This window comes from Simochromis diagramma, unplaced genomic scaffold, assembly GCF_900408965.1.
Source record: "Simochromis diagramma unplaced genomic scaffold, fSimDia1.1 OVJJ01000413.1, whole genome shotgun sequence".
In the NCBI taxonomy this organism is placed as follows: domain Eukaryota; kingdom Metazoa; phylum Chordata; class Actinopteri; order Cichliformes; family Cichlidae; genus Simochromis; species Simochromis diagramma.
The window spans coordinates 3,521,772-3,536,785 of NW_024386948.1; the positions used below are offsets into that span (position 1 = coordinate 3,521,772).

The following is a 15,014-nucleotide window of genomic DNA, read 5'->3' on the forward strand; positions in this document are numbered from 1 at the left end:
CCAACATGTTTAAATCTGGAGGAAAAAACTTCAGTTTATTTGCTCAGTTATGACATTTTTCAGCCATAAGCACACAGTTGTTTAATATGTCAGAGTGATATGATATTACACAATATGACTGGTTGCAAGAGAAAAATGCACACCTGAAGGCACGGCCGATAAGATTGTTTTTAGTCTGATATTTACCGCACCCTGTCCACAAACCCAGTTCAAAAGGTCTGATTTAGTTTGGATTTTCTGAGATGTCACAAAGCCTCCCAAGTCTCTTTTTGGTTTTTTCAAATGTTTGTCTATCATAGTCATAAAGAACACTTTAAAGGATTTCTGGATTTATACTGGGGTTGGCTTCAAATGTTAATCACTTTCAGTTAAGTCCCACTGTCCTGAATGTTTTCAGAAATCCTGGAAATAAATAACCTGAACCACAGTCATGAATTCACAGAGGTAGCAAAGATATTCCTTTAATGTAACTGGTTTTAAAAGATCCTTCAGTGAGATTAGTCTCTGGTTCAGAAGCAGAAACCACTTTGAATCCATTTCAGCTGTTTTGGTGCAAATGAAGGTACTGGTTGGAGCAGAGGCTCCTGCTGGGTTAAAGTCGCTCTACAGCCCCATCCAGCTCTCCTTATGTGACGGCCTGTCTCAGGAGAACTCCTCTATACTCTTGATATATCTGACTGTGCTGCAGGAACTAACAAAAACACTAACAGAGTAAAACCAAAGAACATCACATTAGCTCCTAATCCTTCTTTTACCACCTGGACCACTTTGGGCTTCACCTTCTACTTCTTATATATGTATGTACACACTCAACTGGCTTCTTTCCCCACACCTTGGTGGAGGGATTCAGAAAACCACTGAAGCCCCACCCTGGAGCCAGGCCTGGGAGGGATCTCAAGGGAGAGTGCCTGGTGCCAGGGTCTTACCCCATGAGACCCAACCGGGCCCAGCCTGAAGAGGAGACGTGGGCTCACCACCTGCTGTAGTGAGCAGGATGCGTGGGTGTGTGTCTGCTGGCTATCAGGACATATACTTATAGGTCCCTGATGAGAAGATTAAAAATGTGTGTTTTGTTAAATCATGTATGTCTAATGGGAAAATAAGAAATACATATATATAACATAAATGATACCAGTAAATAATTTTTGAATGGATGCTTCAGGCTTCACACAGAGCCGTCTTGGTGAATAACATTTATGAGCCTGTTTTGAAAGCAGGCCTTTACAACGCGCTTGTATCAACATTTAGCCAATTACAGGAAGTAAGTATCAAAATAAAAGTTCAGCTCAGCCGGCAGTGAATTTCAACTTCTGTCTTTGCCTCATTCCAAACTTTTCCATTCCTCCATTCCTTTTGCTTCTTCTTGTGGGTGTGGATTTATCAGCAGGAACACCCAGAACAGAACGATCAGGTATGGCAGAAACCCCAGAGGCCATGAGGCTTTCACAGCGTTTGGTAGTCATCAGTGAATAAACATGAAAGCTTGGCTCTTAATGTAACATCTGAGATTCAGAAATGTGCCAAAACATATTAAATATATATAGTCTTCTTCACAGGTATCTTCATCTTATCACAGTACTGCCACACAGTGTGCATTATATTTACAAACAGCACAGAGGACACACAGAGAGGGTAGCATCGTCTGCATTACTGGTACAGAGATTATGTTTAAAGAGCCTTCTTCTCTGTCAGGGAGCAGCTGCCATGCCACACAGTGACACAAAGTTACACATCTGGACACTCTCTCCTCCACTGCACATCTTCAGGACTGAGCAGACTTCATCCTTCTGAGAGATTGACGGACTGGTGCTTACACAGCACCTTCCTCCTCTAACTGAGCTGACGGAGCGTTTTGTAATACCAGCTTCATTCACCCAGTCTCGCACCCTGTCCAAATGTGTCTAAATCCCTTGTCCAACATCTGTACACCCCAACCTGAGACTAGTATAAATTCCGCTTTAGCCAGCTAGCATACTGGTATAAGATTCACAAGTAGCAAATGAAAAAGCTAGGACTGGTAAAAATCTGGTAAATTGAAATATCCAAATGATGAGATCCTCGAGGGAGAGACAATCGTCATAGAATCCTGATTCGAGCGGTGGTTCTGCGCATGCACTTTATGGTTATACTTATTAAAGTTAATCTAGATGTGTTAAAATTACTGAAATTTGTTTTGTTTTTTTGTATGACATCACTTGTCACTTTTTTGACAGTCGTATGGTAACACTCAATTTGTCACACACACACCCCCCCACACACAGATTTTTATTTCTTTTTTAATAACAATTCCATAGATGCTTTCCGACCGGTTTGTCTGGTCCGACTTGGCTGTCCTGCTGGTGGGGCCGGGCTGTGAGCTTACGTAGGGGACGGACGGGGTGAGGCGAAGCTTTAAATGAGGCTGGGTGGCGTTGCTGTGGCGTTTATTTGGCCATGTGGAGGAGAAGGACCGGAGAAGTTGGTTTTTAGATGGTTTTTAGATGGTTGTCGTCTTATGTTTTTGCTGCTTCAAAGGATTGCACGCGAGCGTTTGGCTTCTACTAGCTAACTGCTCTTTTTAATAGAGTGCGCGAGGCACTTTAATTAACTTTTTAATTTAAAATAAAAGCAAACAGGGGAAGTGACAGCTTTATGTAACTTTTTAATCAACCCCTCAGGGAGTGTAAATTACTTTTTTAAGTGTTAAAATTCCTTTAAGAAAATTAATAAAAACTTTTCCAGTTTACCTCGCGCCATGGAGAGGATCGACGACGGTTACTCGGCAACGCAGGAGTATCCACATCCGTTCATTCACACGATGAAGCTGACCAGGCAGCAAAGGATCCGGGTAACGCTCAAATATATATCGATTTAATATAGAAAATAAAATAGAAAAACGCATATGATGACGTGTTTAATTTTAGTGACCATCAGTCATTCAAACATTGAGTGTTAACACCTGAAACCAACCATATGATGATTTTTACCAACACGGAAAGAGGAGCCAGTCACTAAAAAGTTATTTACGAAGTATTTACTATCAAGCGTTTTCTCGTGGGACTCTTCCGGTTTCCCATTTTCTTCTATTTTTGCCCAAAATTTTTTTTCTCATATCGATACAATCTTCAGTTTAGGCTTCCACAGCTCCCTGTTTCTCTGAGATCACAAGCAAATGAGCCAAGTCATAAATGTTTCCCAGCACGGATAAGCGGGCTTGATGATGAGAACAACATACCAGAGGGTTGCACAACTTTGGAAAACTTATCAGTGTGGCTGGGAAGTAATGAGATAGGCTTTCAATTTATAAACATGTGTGAAACTGCACCTCTATGGGCATCTGAGTGTGTTCCCCTTATACGCAGGACGAACTTCACAGGTGCAAAGCTCTAATCTTAATTTTATTCAGTAGTTTCAGACTAAAGTTGTAAAACCATTAAAAAAAAAAGCCTATTTAATAGCTACAAATCAGGGTTTTCCTGTCACAGAATGGGACTTTGGTGACTGAATAAACTAACTAACCAATAAAGGAGAACGTCTGTTACATTATTTGACAGAAATCTGTGCCTCATTTGTAAATATTTGCTAAGCAAAAATGTCCACTGTGATTCATTCTGATGAAATTAGGTTTAAACAAATGTATTTATCGCAGCGCTGCTAATTTCAAATCATGCAAAGTCCAGTTTCTGAGCGGTATGAGATTTATTGGGTCGTATGTGTGACTGCGCATTTAATGTGTTTCTTCTGATCTCACAGGGTATCATCCTCGGCAGCATCCTCTTCCCCATACGCGTCACCTTGGCGGTCCTTTTCTTCCTTATAATGTGGCCCATCGCCCGGCTGCGATTGGCCGGCCTGTCCGAGGAGGAGCGCTCCAAACCCGTAGAAGGCTGGCGCCGCTGGTTTTACCACCCAATCATCTGGCTGCTGAGCAGAGCTGTGTTCTTCTCTCTGGGTTTCTACTGGATTAAGGTCAAAGGTCGCAGGGCAAACCTGAAGGAGGCTCCGGTGCTGGTGGTGGCGCCCCACAGCAGCTTTCTGGACATGCTGGTTTTTTGCCCGGCCCAGCTGGCGACGGTGGTGTCGAGGTCAGAGAACACCAGCCTGCCGGTCATAGGAGGTAAACAAGAGTAGATCTTAGCTAGTTCTTAAGATTTATCAATGTATACATTTCCTTCACGCGCATTTTTTTTTATTGTGGGTCGACAATAATGGCAATTTTCAAGTAAAACAGTTAGAAATTACATACATTGTACAGGGATAGGTGTCAGAGAACTATGACATGACAGAAGCATAGCAGCAAGAGTGAAAGGGAAGCTTTAGAATAGAATTAGAATAGAATTCAACTTTATTGTCATTGCACAGGTACAGGGCAACGAAATGCAGTTTGCATCCATCCAGAAGTGCTTTAGTGATATAGATATATTACAATATATATTAGCAATAATATAGATATGTAAGTATATTACAGAAATGGGTCTATTATGGTATGTTATAATGTACACGGTATGATTACAAGATAGTAGTGAGGCCTGCTGTGATGTGATGTAATGTGTGGTTTGGAGACAATGGCACTGACAGAAAGATGGAGATGCTTAGATTTTCCCTGGGAATGATCAGAATGGACAAGAGCAGAAATGAGACAAAGAGACTGAGATGGAGGCAGATGATCCGTGAACTTGTTTGCGTTGAAGCCATCACCGTAGCCTCTGAGGAGCTGAAGCACACTCGCACATTTCTGACACCGATAATGAATAAAGAAATTAACTGTTAGATTAATGTGTGCCTCCTTTTCTTGAGAATTCTGCTGCCGCCGTGCTAGAAGCCCTGCAAACTTGCCCACACAGCTTATTGCATGCTGATGTAAGGTGCTGCTGAGCTATGGTCTTACATAGGGCGTACATGCTGCTTCCTTTCAGATGTCTCCATGTCTGCTGTAGGAGAGAAATCTGCCTTTGATCGCGTGTTTTATCTTTTACGGGAACCCCTCGGCCATTCTGCTGACTCAGCCTCCGATGACAACATGAAGGTCGAGGCTTCAAGTGCAGACTTCCTTGTTTACAAGGAACTTGTTACTTGTTTATCCAGTTACTTGTTTATCTAGGTTGGATTTCATAGAAGTCAAAATGTAATGCGCAGTATTTGCAGTTATAGATATAGTTATATCTTTTCTTGTTTCTCTCTTTTTTCATCCTCTTGTCTTTACATCTGAATTAGCTGAATTCTCTGACTGACTTCTAACTGAAGTCAGTCAGAAAGCTCCACCACAGGGTAAAACAAACTCACTGCTGGGAATCCATCCTGAAACCCCTCAGCACTTCTAGTTGAGCTGTTATTTTGCAGCATTATCTAATTTAACTTAATTTCACAGGTTAAACTGCACATATAGAACAACCACACAACTGATAATAAACACCTGAAAAGTTTCCCAACTTTGCCCCCAAATAAGTTTTTAAGAAAGCTTTTTTTCTCCTCTGGATTGTAAATCTGCTTTTAGTCACTTGGTTGCATTTTTGTAATGACAAGTGCCTGGGTGACATCATATTTTCCTGTGCTGTGGAGGTATTCACGGTGCAGTGTGCTGATAACAGCAGGCATTCGCTCTCCACCTTTTTCACACAAACAATCCAGAGCGATATTTGGCCATCGAACAGTTAGAGTAAGGGGTGGGGGAACTCCAGACCTCAAGGGCCGGTGTCCTGCAGGTTTTAGATGTGTCCTTGATCCAAAACAGCTGATTTAAATGGCTACATTACCTCCTCAACATGTCTTGAAGTTCTCCAGAGGCCAGGTAATGAAATAATCATTTGATTCAGGTGTGTTGACCCAGGGTGAGATCTAAAACCTGCAGGACACCGGCCCTTGAGGCCTGGAGTTCAGCGCCCCTGTGTTCTGCAAGCATGCGAGGAGATCCAAAGATAAAGAAGCGGCCCACACCGCTCGCTCCTGATCTGCTGCGTCTTACAGGGTGTCTTGCTTTCTGGTTCTGATTCTTGTTCTTTTCTTAATTGTGTTTCAGCTCTGCTGGAGTTCAACCAGTCTGTGCTGGTGAGCAGGAAGGATCCAGAGTCGAGAAAAAAAGCTGTCGCTCAACTCAATGAGAGGTTGACCTCCGACGGCTACTGGCCTCAGGTGAGACTTTGGCGGCTGACATAATGTCACTCCTCCCTCGGCTGGGTTCTTGTTTACAGAAGTGAAATTTCTACCAAATTATCACATCAGACTTTGCAGCAGTTTGAGGAATGCAAAGCAGATTAAAGATAATCTTTTAATGGGAATGGTCCTTCTGTTGTTTACTACTTGTGGTTTAGAAAAAATCTGTAGTTTGTCACAAGTGAGCAGTTGATCACGATTAGATTAGGTCCTCTTGATGGAAGAAGAGGGAAATGAGCCACTTTTCTGCCTCACGGGAACACATTTGTTTACATTTGTGTCCTTAACAACAGTGTACACCAGGGGTCCCCAATCCCAGTCCACGAGGGCCGGTGTCCCTGCAGGTTTTAGATGTATCCTTGATCCATCACAGCTGATTTAAATGGATAAATTACCTCCTCAACATGTCTTGAAGTTCTCCAGAGGCCTGGTAATGACCTAATCATGTGATTCAGGTGTGTTGACCCAGGGTGAGATCTAAAACCTGCAGGGACACCGGCCCTCGCGGACTGAGATTGGGGACCCCTGGTTTACACACTGAAAAAGTCACCTCGGGGCAGCTGTTACTGCTGGTAGAAAAAGAGGGGACACAGATTAAAAGACTCAGTGTTTATGAAGAGAAAAGTAAAATAACTATGTGAAATTGTGGATGAGAAGATAAGGGATGTTGATATTTCCCAAAGAGCTTAAAGTGAAAGGAGCCATAAGCAGTCTGAAAGTCCCGTGTGAGGTGGCAACACTGCCATGACATCACAAGCCTGGAAATCGCTCTCTCAGCTCACCGCTTCTTTTCATTTCTGTCCAGATGCTGATGTTTCCCGAGGGGACAACGACTAACGGCAGTGCTCTCATCAAATTCAAGCCCGGTGAGTGGGACCTACGCGTGCGACTCACGTAGGTGACATCATGCTGGTTTTCCAGCCGTTCGAACAAATGATGCAGGAATGACCTGTGTGAGCGGGAAGGGCGAAGCTGCACATTGTGCTGCTGCTGTGTGATTAACTGCTCCTCTCTTCCTCCTGTCTCCATCTGTGTCACGAAAGGTGCCTTTCTCGCTGGAGTTCCTGTCCAACCTGTGCTGCTGCATTACCCCAACAAGCTGGTGAGTAACACCATGGGCGTGCTGCTGGTGACAGCAGACGCCTTCTTTGGCTCTTTTAGGTTATATTAATCATTTGAGCCCTTCCATATTTTACACAGGACTGCCATTTTTGTCGGCTCTGATTCCGTTTATCGTACCTGGACCGTGTCCTCGGTCTGTGACAGATATTCTCAAATGTTCCTGGGTCTTTGTTTTTAAAGAGGTCTGTGATCACAGCTCAGGTTTATGCCACACTGGGCTGGTTTGCCTGAAACTGCAGCTGTTCATCCACAGAGAGATCTGTACCAGGGAGGTGCTATTTGGGTAAAGGGGCCTCAAACATTATCCAAATGTTTCCCATGCACCCCATACATGATATGATTGAATGGCTTTAATGAATCATGTCTTTAAGGATGGCCTTGGTGTTCATTAAGGGTTCGTAACGTGTCTTGTCGGCGTCTTTATATTTTGCATATTTGAAAATCTGATTTCACTTCCTGAAATCAGATTTATCATGCTAGGGAAATAAACAAATAACTCTAACTCCTTAGTGCCTAGTGTATCATATCCTGGGATGCGTTCGGCACACACAGTCCTGTATTTTAATCAGCTGAGGTTGCATTTGTGAACACACTGTGATGTTTACTCAGGCACTGTGTTTGCACACTGGGTACTACCGAGGTGTGCCGGGACTGACTGGTATTATATATGCTATAAAATAAAAGAATAATAACCCCTCCCACTCTGGGAAAGCAACTCAGAGGAAAGATAAGAAAACTTTAAATGGTTATTTAAATTTGTTGTCTCTTCTTCAGGATACTGTTCGCTGGACGTACAAAGGCACAGCCTGGTGAGTTCCTTCATTGCTTCACCTGCACATCTGTCACACATGTTTAATGTCAGGGTTTAGTTTAGCAAACCCCAGAAACAAATGAAAATAAAAATCTACTTAAGGTAAGCTCCAAGTAAGAACTTGGTGCTTAAAATAATTATACAAGAGCAGCTTTTCAGCATCCTTATGCTTTTTCTAGAAGCTCAATGCAGTGCTTATCATTGTCAGCTGTAACAGATCAGCAGGGCCCTGTGCTATGAAACAAGTCCAACACAACCAAGACGTCTGGCTTTATCTGGTTTCACTTATGCTAACATCTGCAATCAGGATAAGCAGTCGCACGAACGTCGCTTGAGATGAGCGCGTTCGTGTGGAAAAAGGTGGCGTCGCCAGTCTGACCAATCACGGGCACGGGTGTATATTTTTTACAAAGATAAAACCGCTACATCAGAGAGATATGAAGAGAACAAACACACAATGTGTGTGAGCTTCAAGTGCTTTTGTCAGACTAGAAAAGATTTCTTGTATCAATAAAGTTTGGCCTGTTTGAAGCTGGGATGGAAAGTGGGCAAAAAGTCTGACTGCACAAGTTCAAAAGACTTCTCGGTGCCACGGCTCGAATATTAAGAGACATGTGCTTACAGTTAAGGGTCCCATCAAAGTTTTGTTTGGGAGATGGTTTGTTTTTTTCCTTCCAGCTGCAGCTCTGTTGGTGTTTAACAGTCTGAGAGCAAGAAGAGAATATAAACAGAATCACCCCACTTCTGTAAACCTTTGAAGCTGCTTTTAAGAATCTGTATTTCTTACTGATGCTCATCAGGGAGAGAAAAAGACTTTAAAAACTCAAGTTTGTCCTACTCTCTGTACACAGAGCTGAGAGATCATCCAGGAATGTCGATGCAATTCTTCAGATTAGTCAGCAGCCATCGTTTTCATACCTGTCTGTCACTAATCTCCAACATAACTTGCTCCAGACTAGCATACGTTGCCATGGTGAACCGCCCACCACACCAACAGGTTTAGCTTCTGTTTTTAACACATACAACATATCAATAATTCAGTTACACTGGGGGGAAAATGCAAGGATATTGGCAATATTGTTGCAAATAATCAAGTCATTTGTAAAAATGTTATGATGTAGACAATATAGAAGAATGGAGATCGTGTTGAGCAAAATTTAAAAAGCAGAAACCAGTGTTTTGTTTTGGGTTTTTTTTGTTTATTTTAAAAAAGCTCTACATAAGGGTCAAAATTTTAGTGTAATAAGTGTGTAAATGTAAGTTAGTGAAGAAAGAAGTGTGATATTGTCAGAGTATGGTAGTGGAGGAAGCCTTCCTCCTAGAGAGCGTTTTTGTTTATGACCTTTCAGAAGCCCTTGTGAAGCTAAACGAGGCTGAAGCGTTCCGGACTTCGCACTCTAAGGAAATGTGCTCGTTTTTTCCAGCGTAATACTGACCGCACCTGACAACTCTCACTGCTGTCATGTCTGCTGCTATGTCGTTATTGCGTTTTTAGAGATTTGACACAAAATATACAACATCAAAACTCAGAATTACTCTTTTTGTATACCAAAACACAAGAACAGAAAACAAAGGACAAATGATGGGTGGGGAAAATGTTAATCAAAGGTAGCTAGTGTACACAGGGAAGGGGGGATGCTGATTTTCCACTCCAATGATCCTGCCTTACCTCACAGCTCGTCTTTGGTGGGACAGATGTGATCTTGTCCCATCATAGCAGCCAAATGTGGCGCCATTGTTATTCAGGTGAATATAATACCCCTCCAGAAATGACTCGGGACCAGACGGGACCAAAACAGGTGTTCTTAAACAGTATTATCGAGCGCTATGCACCAAGATCCCTTTAACATATTTCCCCACAGTAGCACCCCTGCACACAGGATCCTGCCTGAACTGTGATTTAATCAAAACAAAATGCTAATTATTTCATGATGAATCTAATCTTCTGCTCTGTCTGTTAGGACCGAGGCTCTGTGGCACACGGTGTCCCAGCCGTACACCAACGTGACTGTTGAGGTGAGAACTGGTCATTCAGCTTATCAAACAAAAGCGTATATATCGACAACTTGTGGAAATGTCCTTTTACACACCCACACCTCAGTGATGTGGGTGTGTACGCCCACGTGTGTGTTTAGCACAATCTGACATTATTGTTAATTGTAGTGACAGGTTACAGCCATGACTGGGTGTGGGGAAAGGTGTGACAGAGTTGGCGTGGTTTAAAAAAAAAAGTGTGTGTGTGTGTGTGTGTGTGTTGACTTTTGCCTCTCTGTTGAGTTGTTACTGTGACTACACAAACAGTGTTTATCTCTTTATTGTGCTGCAGTTCCTGCCAGTTTACAACCCTTCAGAGGAGGAGAAGAAGGACCCCAACCTGTACGCAGACAACGTTCAGAAACTCATGGCCAGGTGAGGCGCACATTTTCCCTCATTTTATGACACGTCAGCCTAACAGTTTGGCTGCAGCCGCTGATTAATTAAAGTTAAAGTGGATTGTTGAATGCCTCCTTTTTTCTTTTCTTTTTTTAACAATCCCACTTACTGGTTCTCCCTGTTATGGGGAACCGGTTTGTTGCTCATGTTACAGTAGACATGCATTACAATGGAGGTACATTCCTGTAATTCCTGTGTCCAAGCACCAAAAAAAATGTAAGCAAAACCAACAGTGGAGATTCAAAAATTGCAGTACTTCCACTGACCACATCAACTAAGTATTGTTACCATTAAAAGACTTACTGCACACGTTTAGCTTAATTTTATTCAGATAAGCCAATAGAAAGGTCTCACAAGGCCCCAGCAGCACATATGTCAATAGCAACAGGCGGTTGCCAGATGGTTGCAGACCAGTCTCTAGGCCTGTGTGACTGGAACCTTATTCACTTGATCCTACCTATCACACATCCCAGAGGGCCAACAAGTGGTTAGCAGTTTGTCTCAAAAGCACCAGAATGTATCTTTTACCAACAGTTGTCACCACCTGGTGGCATGCAGAGAAACTGCAGGTTTAAACATGCCTTCTGGTCCTTGAATTTCTGAGTTTTTAAATACTTTCTGGCTCTGTTTGGTGATTTTTGTGTGTTATCTCTGCAATGTCACATTTTTATGATGTGTAGTTACGTGTGAGCGGTCACGGGAAATTATATTTCATGTAGTTTTAGGTTGGATCTTATGTACGAGGCAGATAGAGGAGAAAAGTAAAAGCTTTCTCTTGGTGAGGGATTTGTGTCTGCTGGTTGTTGTGACGTAGCTGTTTCTCCTGTGTGTTAGGGCCCTTGGAGTCCCCGCTACAGACCACGTGATGGAGGGTGGGGTTCCCGTCAGCAAAGTCGGTGGTCTGTCCCTCCCACTGGAGTCTCCAGCCAGAGAAACGCTGACGCTGCTGCACAAAAACGGGTGAGAGATTACTCCCGCTCATGTTTTACTAAACTTTAAAACCTTTCATCTCCATCACACATCAGCTTACTTCACCTCCTTTATCCTCCTCTCCGTCAGTCTGGGAGCACATGAAGTACAGACTGCTCTGGACAGGATGATTGACAGGTGTCGCTCAGGAGCTCAGGGTGCAAAGGTCAGCGCAGAGGAGCTCGCCTCCATGCTCGGGCTGAGCCACCAGCAGACAGCTGTCCACATCTGCAGCCTCTACTCTAAGGTATGGTCGGGTGTATGCGCTGCAGCCGAGTCAGACCGTCCTCTTAGGTTTTATGGCTATAAACTGCGCCTGAGTGCACACTGTGTGCACCAAATATTTGTTTTTCACAAGAACTCGCGACAGCGGAGTCGACTATACTCAGATCTGAGAAGTCGATAAGCCGACAAGATTCAAAATGAAATGCTTCAGCTGCTTTCGATGAACTGATTCTTCAGGGAGGGAGGGCACGACAAAGGTTCAGCGCGTTTCTCTGTTGCCGTTAGAAACTGCAGATGTTTGTGTAGCAATTAGTGACGAGGTGAAACGCAAACCCTTCCATCCATCTGTAACTCGTACTTACTGGCAGCAGGTTGAGCAGAGCATTTTAAAAGCTCGTCGGCCAGCTTCTTGTTAAAGAGTTTGTGCGACGCTCGAGTGAGAACGGTACAGATGATTCTCACAATCCACAGAAAGAGCAGATCTATTCAGAGGAGCAAGGACAAACTAAACCCTGATGAATGTTAACCGATAAGTCACAAACTCGCAGCTGCTTCTTCTAACCACAGGATCCTGGATTTAAAAAGCCCTGCTGTGTTTACCGAGAGCAAACAGATCTTGGGGCATATCATAAAGAGGAGTGCATTGTGATTTTGGTGTTTTGATTTATAAATGAGGCGTTATAATAACTCATCTGTGCTTTTTCAGATTATGCAACATTTAAAAAGCTGAGAGGGAGAAGGTGCTGATGTAATCTGTGTGTTTTAGGATGACTCTGTGGACCTGAGGCACATCTATTTTAGTGTCGCACCCCTGACTGGATGTGTTGACCTGAAGACACTGCTTCACTCTGCTTTCACTGTAAGTCCTGCTGATCGCCTCACCTTTCTCCACTTTCCCCTGTCTGCCTTTAGAAATATGACACATAGTCAGGATATAATTTTAACTCCACAGTAAGAAATTACAGAATTAAAGAGCCCTGCATGTTTTAGTTTTTAAGACTGACTCCCCCAGTGGGATTTGTGACTCTTCCCTGAGTTCAAACTGTGGAACTTAGGCTCGATCGGCTTGCACAAAAACAGTCTTCACCTCCATAAGGAGCCTTTTTGTACCTCCTGCTGTTTTCTTGATTGTTCACTGTTTGTTTTTCAGTTGTTTAACAGAGAGGGCGGAGGCAGCTTGAGTGAAAGGGAGCTGTCGGACCTGATGGAGGCGCTGGTGGGCATCCCTCAGCACAGAATTGCCGAGCTCTACGCCGCCGCCTCCGATCAGAACCGGCTCACTGAAGGTGAGAATCAGCTGAACAGTGTAGATGAGCTGCAAAAGAACAAATTTCCCTCAAGAACCAGGGCGGTCAGTGAATGCCTGTTACTAGACAGTAGTAAAAACCATCCCTGCTGTGGATTTGTTTCCACAGAGAGTCTGCTGCGGGTGCTGACTGCCCACCCAACCTTTCAGAAAGTGACGAAAGAGTACCTGAGGCCCGAGGAGGCTGCAGGTACTCTATCCAACGGGAGGTCTGTGAACAATAACGGATCAGTTTACAACAACAGCAAGAAGTCTGAATGAGGACCTCGCAGTGGATTATTTTAGGGGGGGGCAGATTGAACCGGAATACTGGACAGAAGATTGTAGACATGTGAGGCGTGATGTGTTCATTGAAGTATTTATACAGTTCCTCTCTCAGGTGTGTGTGTGTGTGTGTGTGTGTGTGTGTGTGTGTGTGTGTGTGTGTGTGTGTGTGTGTGTGTGTGTGTGTGTGTGTGTGTGTGTGTGTTACTCTGAATAAATCTTTGCTTCAGATGCTGTTAAAGTCCAAAGGTCTTGAACGTGTTATTTATAAAGTTTCTTTGAATGTTTGCTGAGGTGGGGTTTTTATAAGAGTCCAAAGGTTTATTTTTTCTACATGAATTTGTGTATTTTTGTTTACACGTGACAAATAAAGTGTCAAGTAAATGAGCTGCTGTCATGTCCTCCATCATTCCTGAATTCTGACTCTATTCTCTTTCATTCACATAGTCAAATCTTGACGTGTTCCTTTAATCGTTTTGAGAAGTATATGCACTCACTCAAAAACAGTTGTACACGTATGCCCAATAACGTGCCATCTGAATGTATAGCTCAATAAAAGACATGACAAAGCTAATATAAGTTTTAAAAAAGTTGACTATAACCGGGGTGCACATAAGTGGTACACAGGTGCGCATGCACTGTCAAAATAAAAGACGCGCACCAGATAAGAAGTTGCAACGCGTGTTTGCGTACATAAGATTTTCATAAGAGGACAGACATTTGTTCAGAACTCTTAAAGATGTCGAAGAAGCAAGCTCCTTTAAGCAATTACTTTGGTGTTCCTCCACCTCCAAAGAAATGTCAGGAGTCCAAACTGCAAAAGAAGCGCATATTCTCGGAAAAGTGGTTGCAGGAGGTGAGCTGGTTAACTTCTTTGTGCTCACGCTGTTGCTCCACAGGGTTGTGAAAGAAGCTGAGTAATAATGAGCAAGATAATGATATTTAAAAACTGAAGAGCACAATGAAATAGATAAAAGGCTGCAAAAGTAGTGCAAAACCTCTTAAAACATCTGGTGGAATATCTCACAACTGCTCACGTTACTCAGTAACACTGCCTGCTGTAAACCGAGGATTCCCAGAGAGCATGAGCAACGTAGCTGAACATTTAAAGAAAAAAATAAAGCCGCAAAGAGTCTGGGTTAAAAATTATCTCTGAAACACGCACTGGATCTGGGTGAATGTATGTGACCTTTTACCCCTCGAGGGCACGCCTTCTCAAACGCAAACAAAACCAGCATCGCTGTGTTTATAAGGGCGAGTTAAAACTCCATCATGCAAGGAAAGAAAAAAAAACATATAGATAATAAAGAAGATCCAGAACCATGCTGCAGCGCTCTCTGAACTCTGAGACAGGTCGAAAAACTCGAAATCAGAGAAACCTCATCCCTAAAGAGGAGATGGACTGTCGCCCACAAACACAGTATGTTACACGCTTTGTTCCAGCCTTGCGTTTGGATAAGTTCAGCAGCAATTCAGCTCTATACAAAGAGTCCTCTCACCCTTTGAAATATCCGGCTTGTTGTGAAAAAGTTGACAAAAGTTTCCAAAATTGTACATCATGAAAAAAAATAGAAAACATTAAACAACTGTATGAACAGAATCAATGTTTTAGAACATTTGACCTGTTTTATACTTCAATTTCTTCAATTTTATATATCCGCAGGTTAATTTGGAGCATACTTTGATCTAGCTCTCTCTGCTTCTTAGCGCCTAATTATTCACGTTCAAAGGTTAAAGGTGAAAAATGAGAAAGCT

The 15,014-nt window shown here is 43.0% G+C and overlaps 1 protein-coding gene across 1 annotated transcript; it reads left to right on the top strand.

The window, feature by feature from the left end:
- The first annotated feature begins 2,392 nt into the window (after positions 1 to 2,392).
- Positions 2,393 to 13,425, top strand: lpcat4 (lysophosphatidylcholine acyltransferase 4). Its single transcript, XM_040038385.1, has 13 exons — positions 2,393 to 2,827; positions 3,733 to 4,096; positions 5,996 to 6,108; positions 6,935 to 6,995; positions 7,173 to 7,231; positions 8,026 to 8,060; positions 10,024 to 10,078; positions 10,389 to 10,471; positions 11,330 to 11,455; positions 11,555 to 11,711; positions 12,456 to 12,548; positions 12,840 to 12,975; positions 13,105 to 13,425. The coding sequence occupies exons 1-13, from the start codon at positions 2,735 to 2,737 to the stop codon at positions 13,254 to 13,256; spliced, it is 1,527 nt and encodes a 508-aa protein (XP_039894319.1). The 5' UTR covers positions 2,393 to 2,734; the 3' UTR covers positions 13,257 to 13,425.
- The last annotated feature ends 1,589 nt before the right edge of the window (positions 13,426 to 15,014 follow it).

Coding starts and splice junctions, on each gene's coding strand:
- lpcat4 (XM_040038385.1), top strand. CDS start 2,735: ATGGAGAGGATCGACGACGGTTACTCGGCAACGCAGGAGTATCCACAT. Junction 8,061..10,023: donor ACGTACAAAGGCACAGCCTG/GTGAGTTCCTTC, acceptor TCTGTCTGTTAG/GACCGAGGCTCTGTGGCACA. Junction 12,976..13,104: donor TCAGAACCGGCTCACTGAAG/GTGAGAATCAGC, acceptor TTGTTTCCACAG/AGAGTCTGCTGCGGGTGCTG.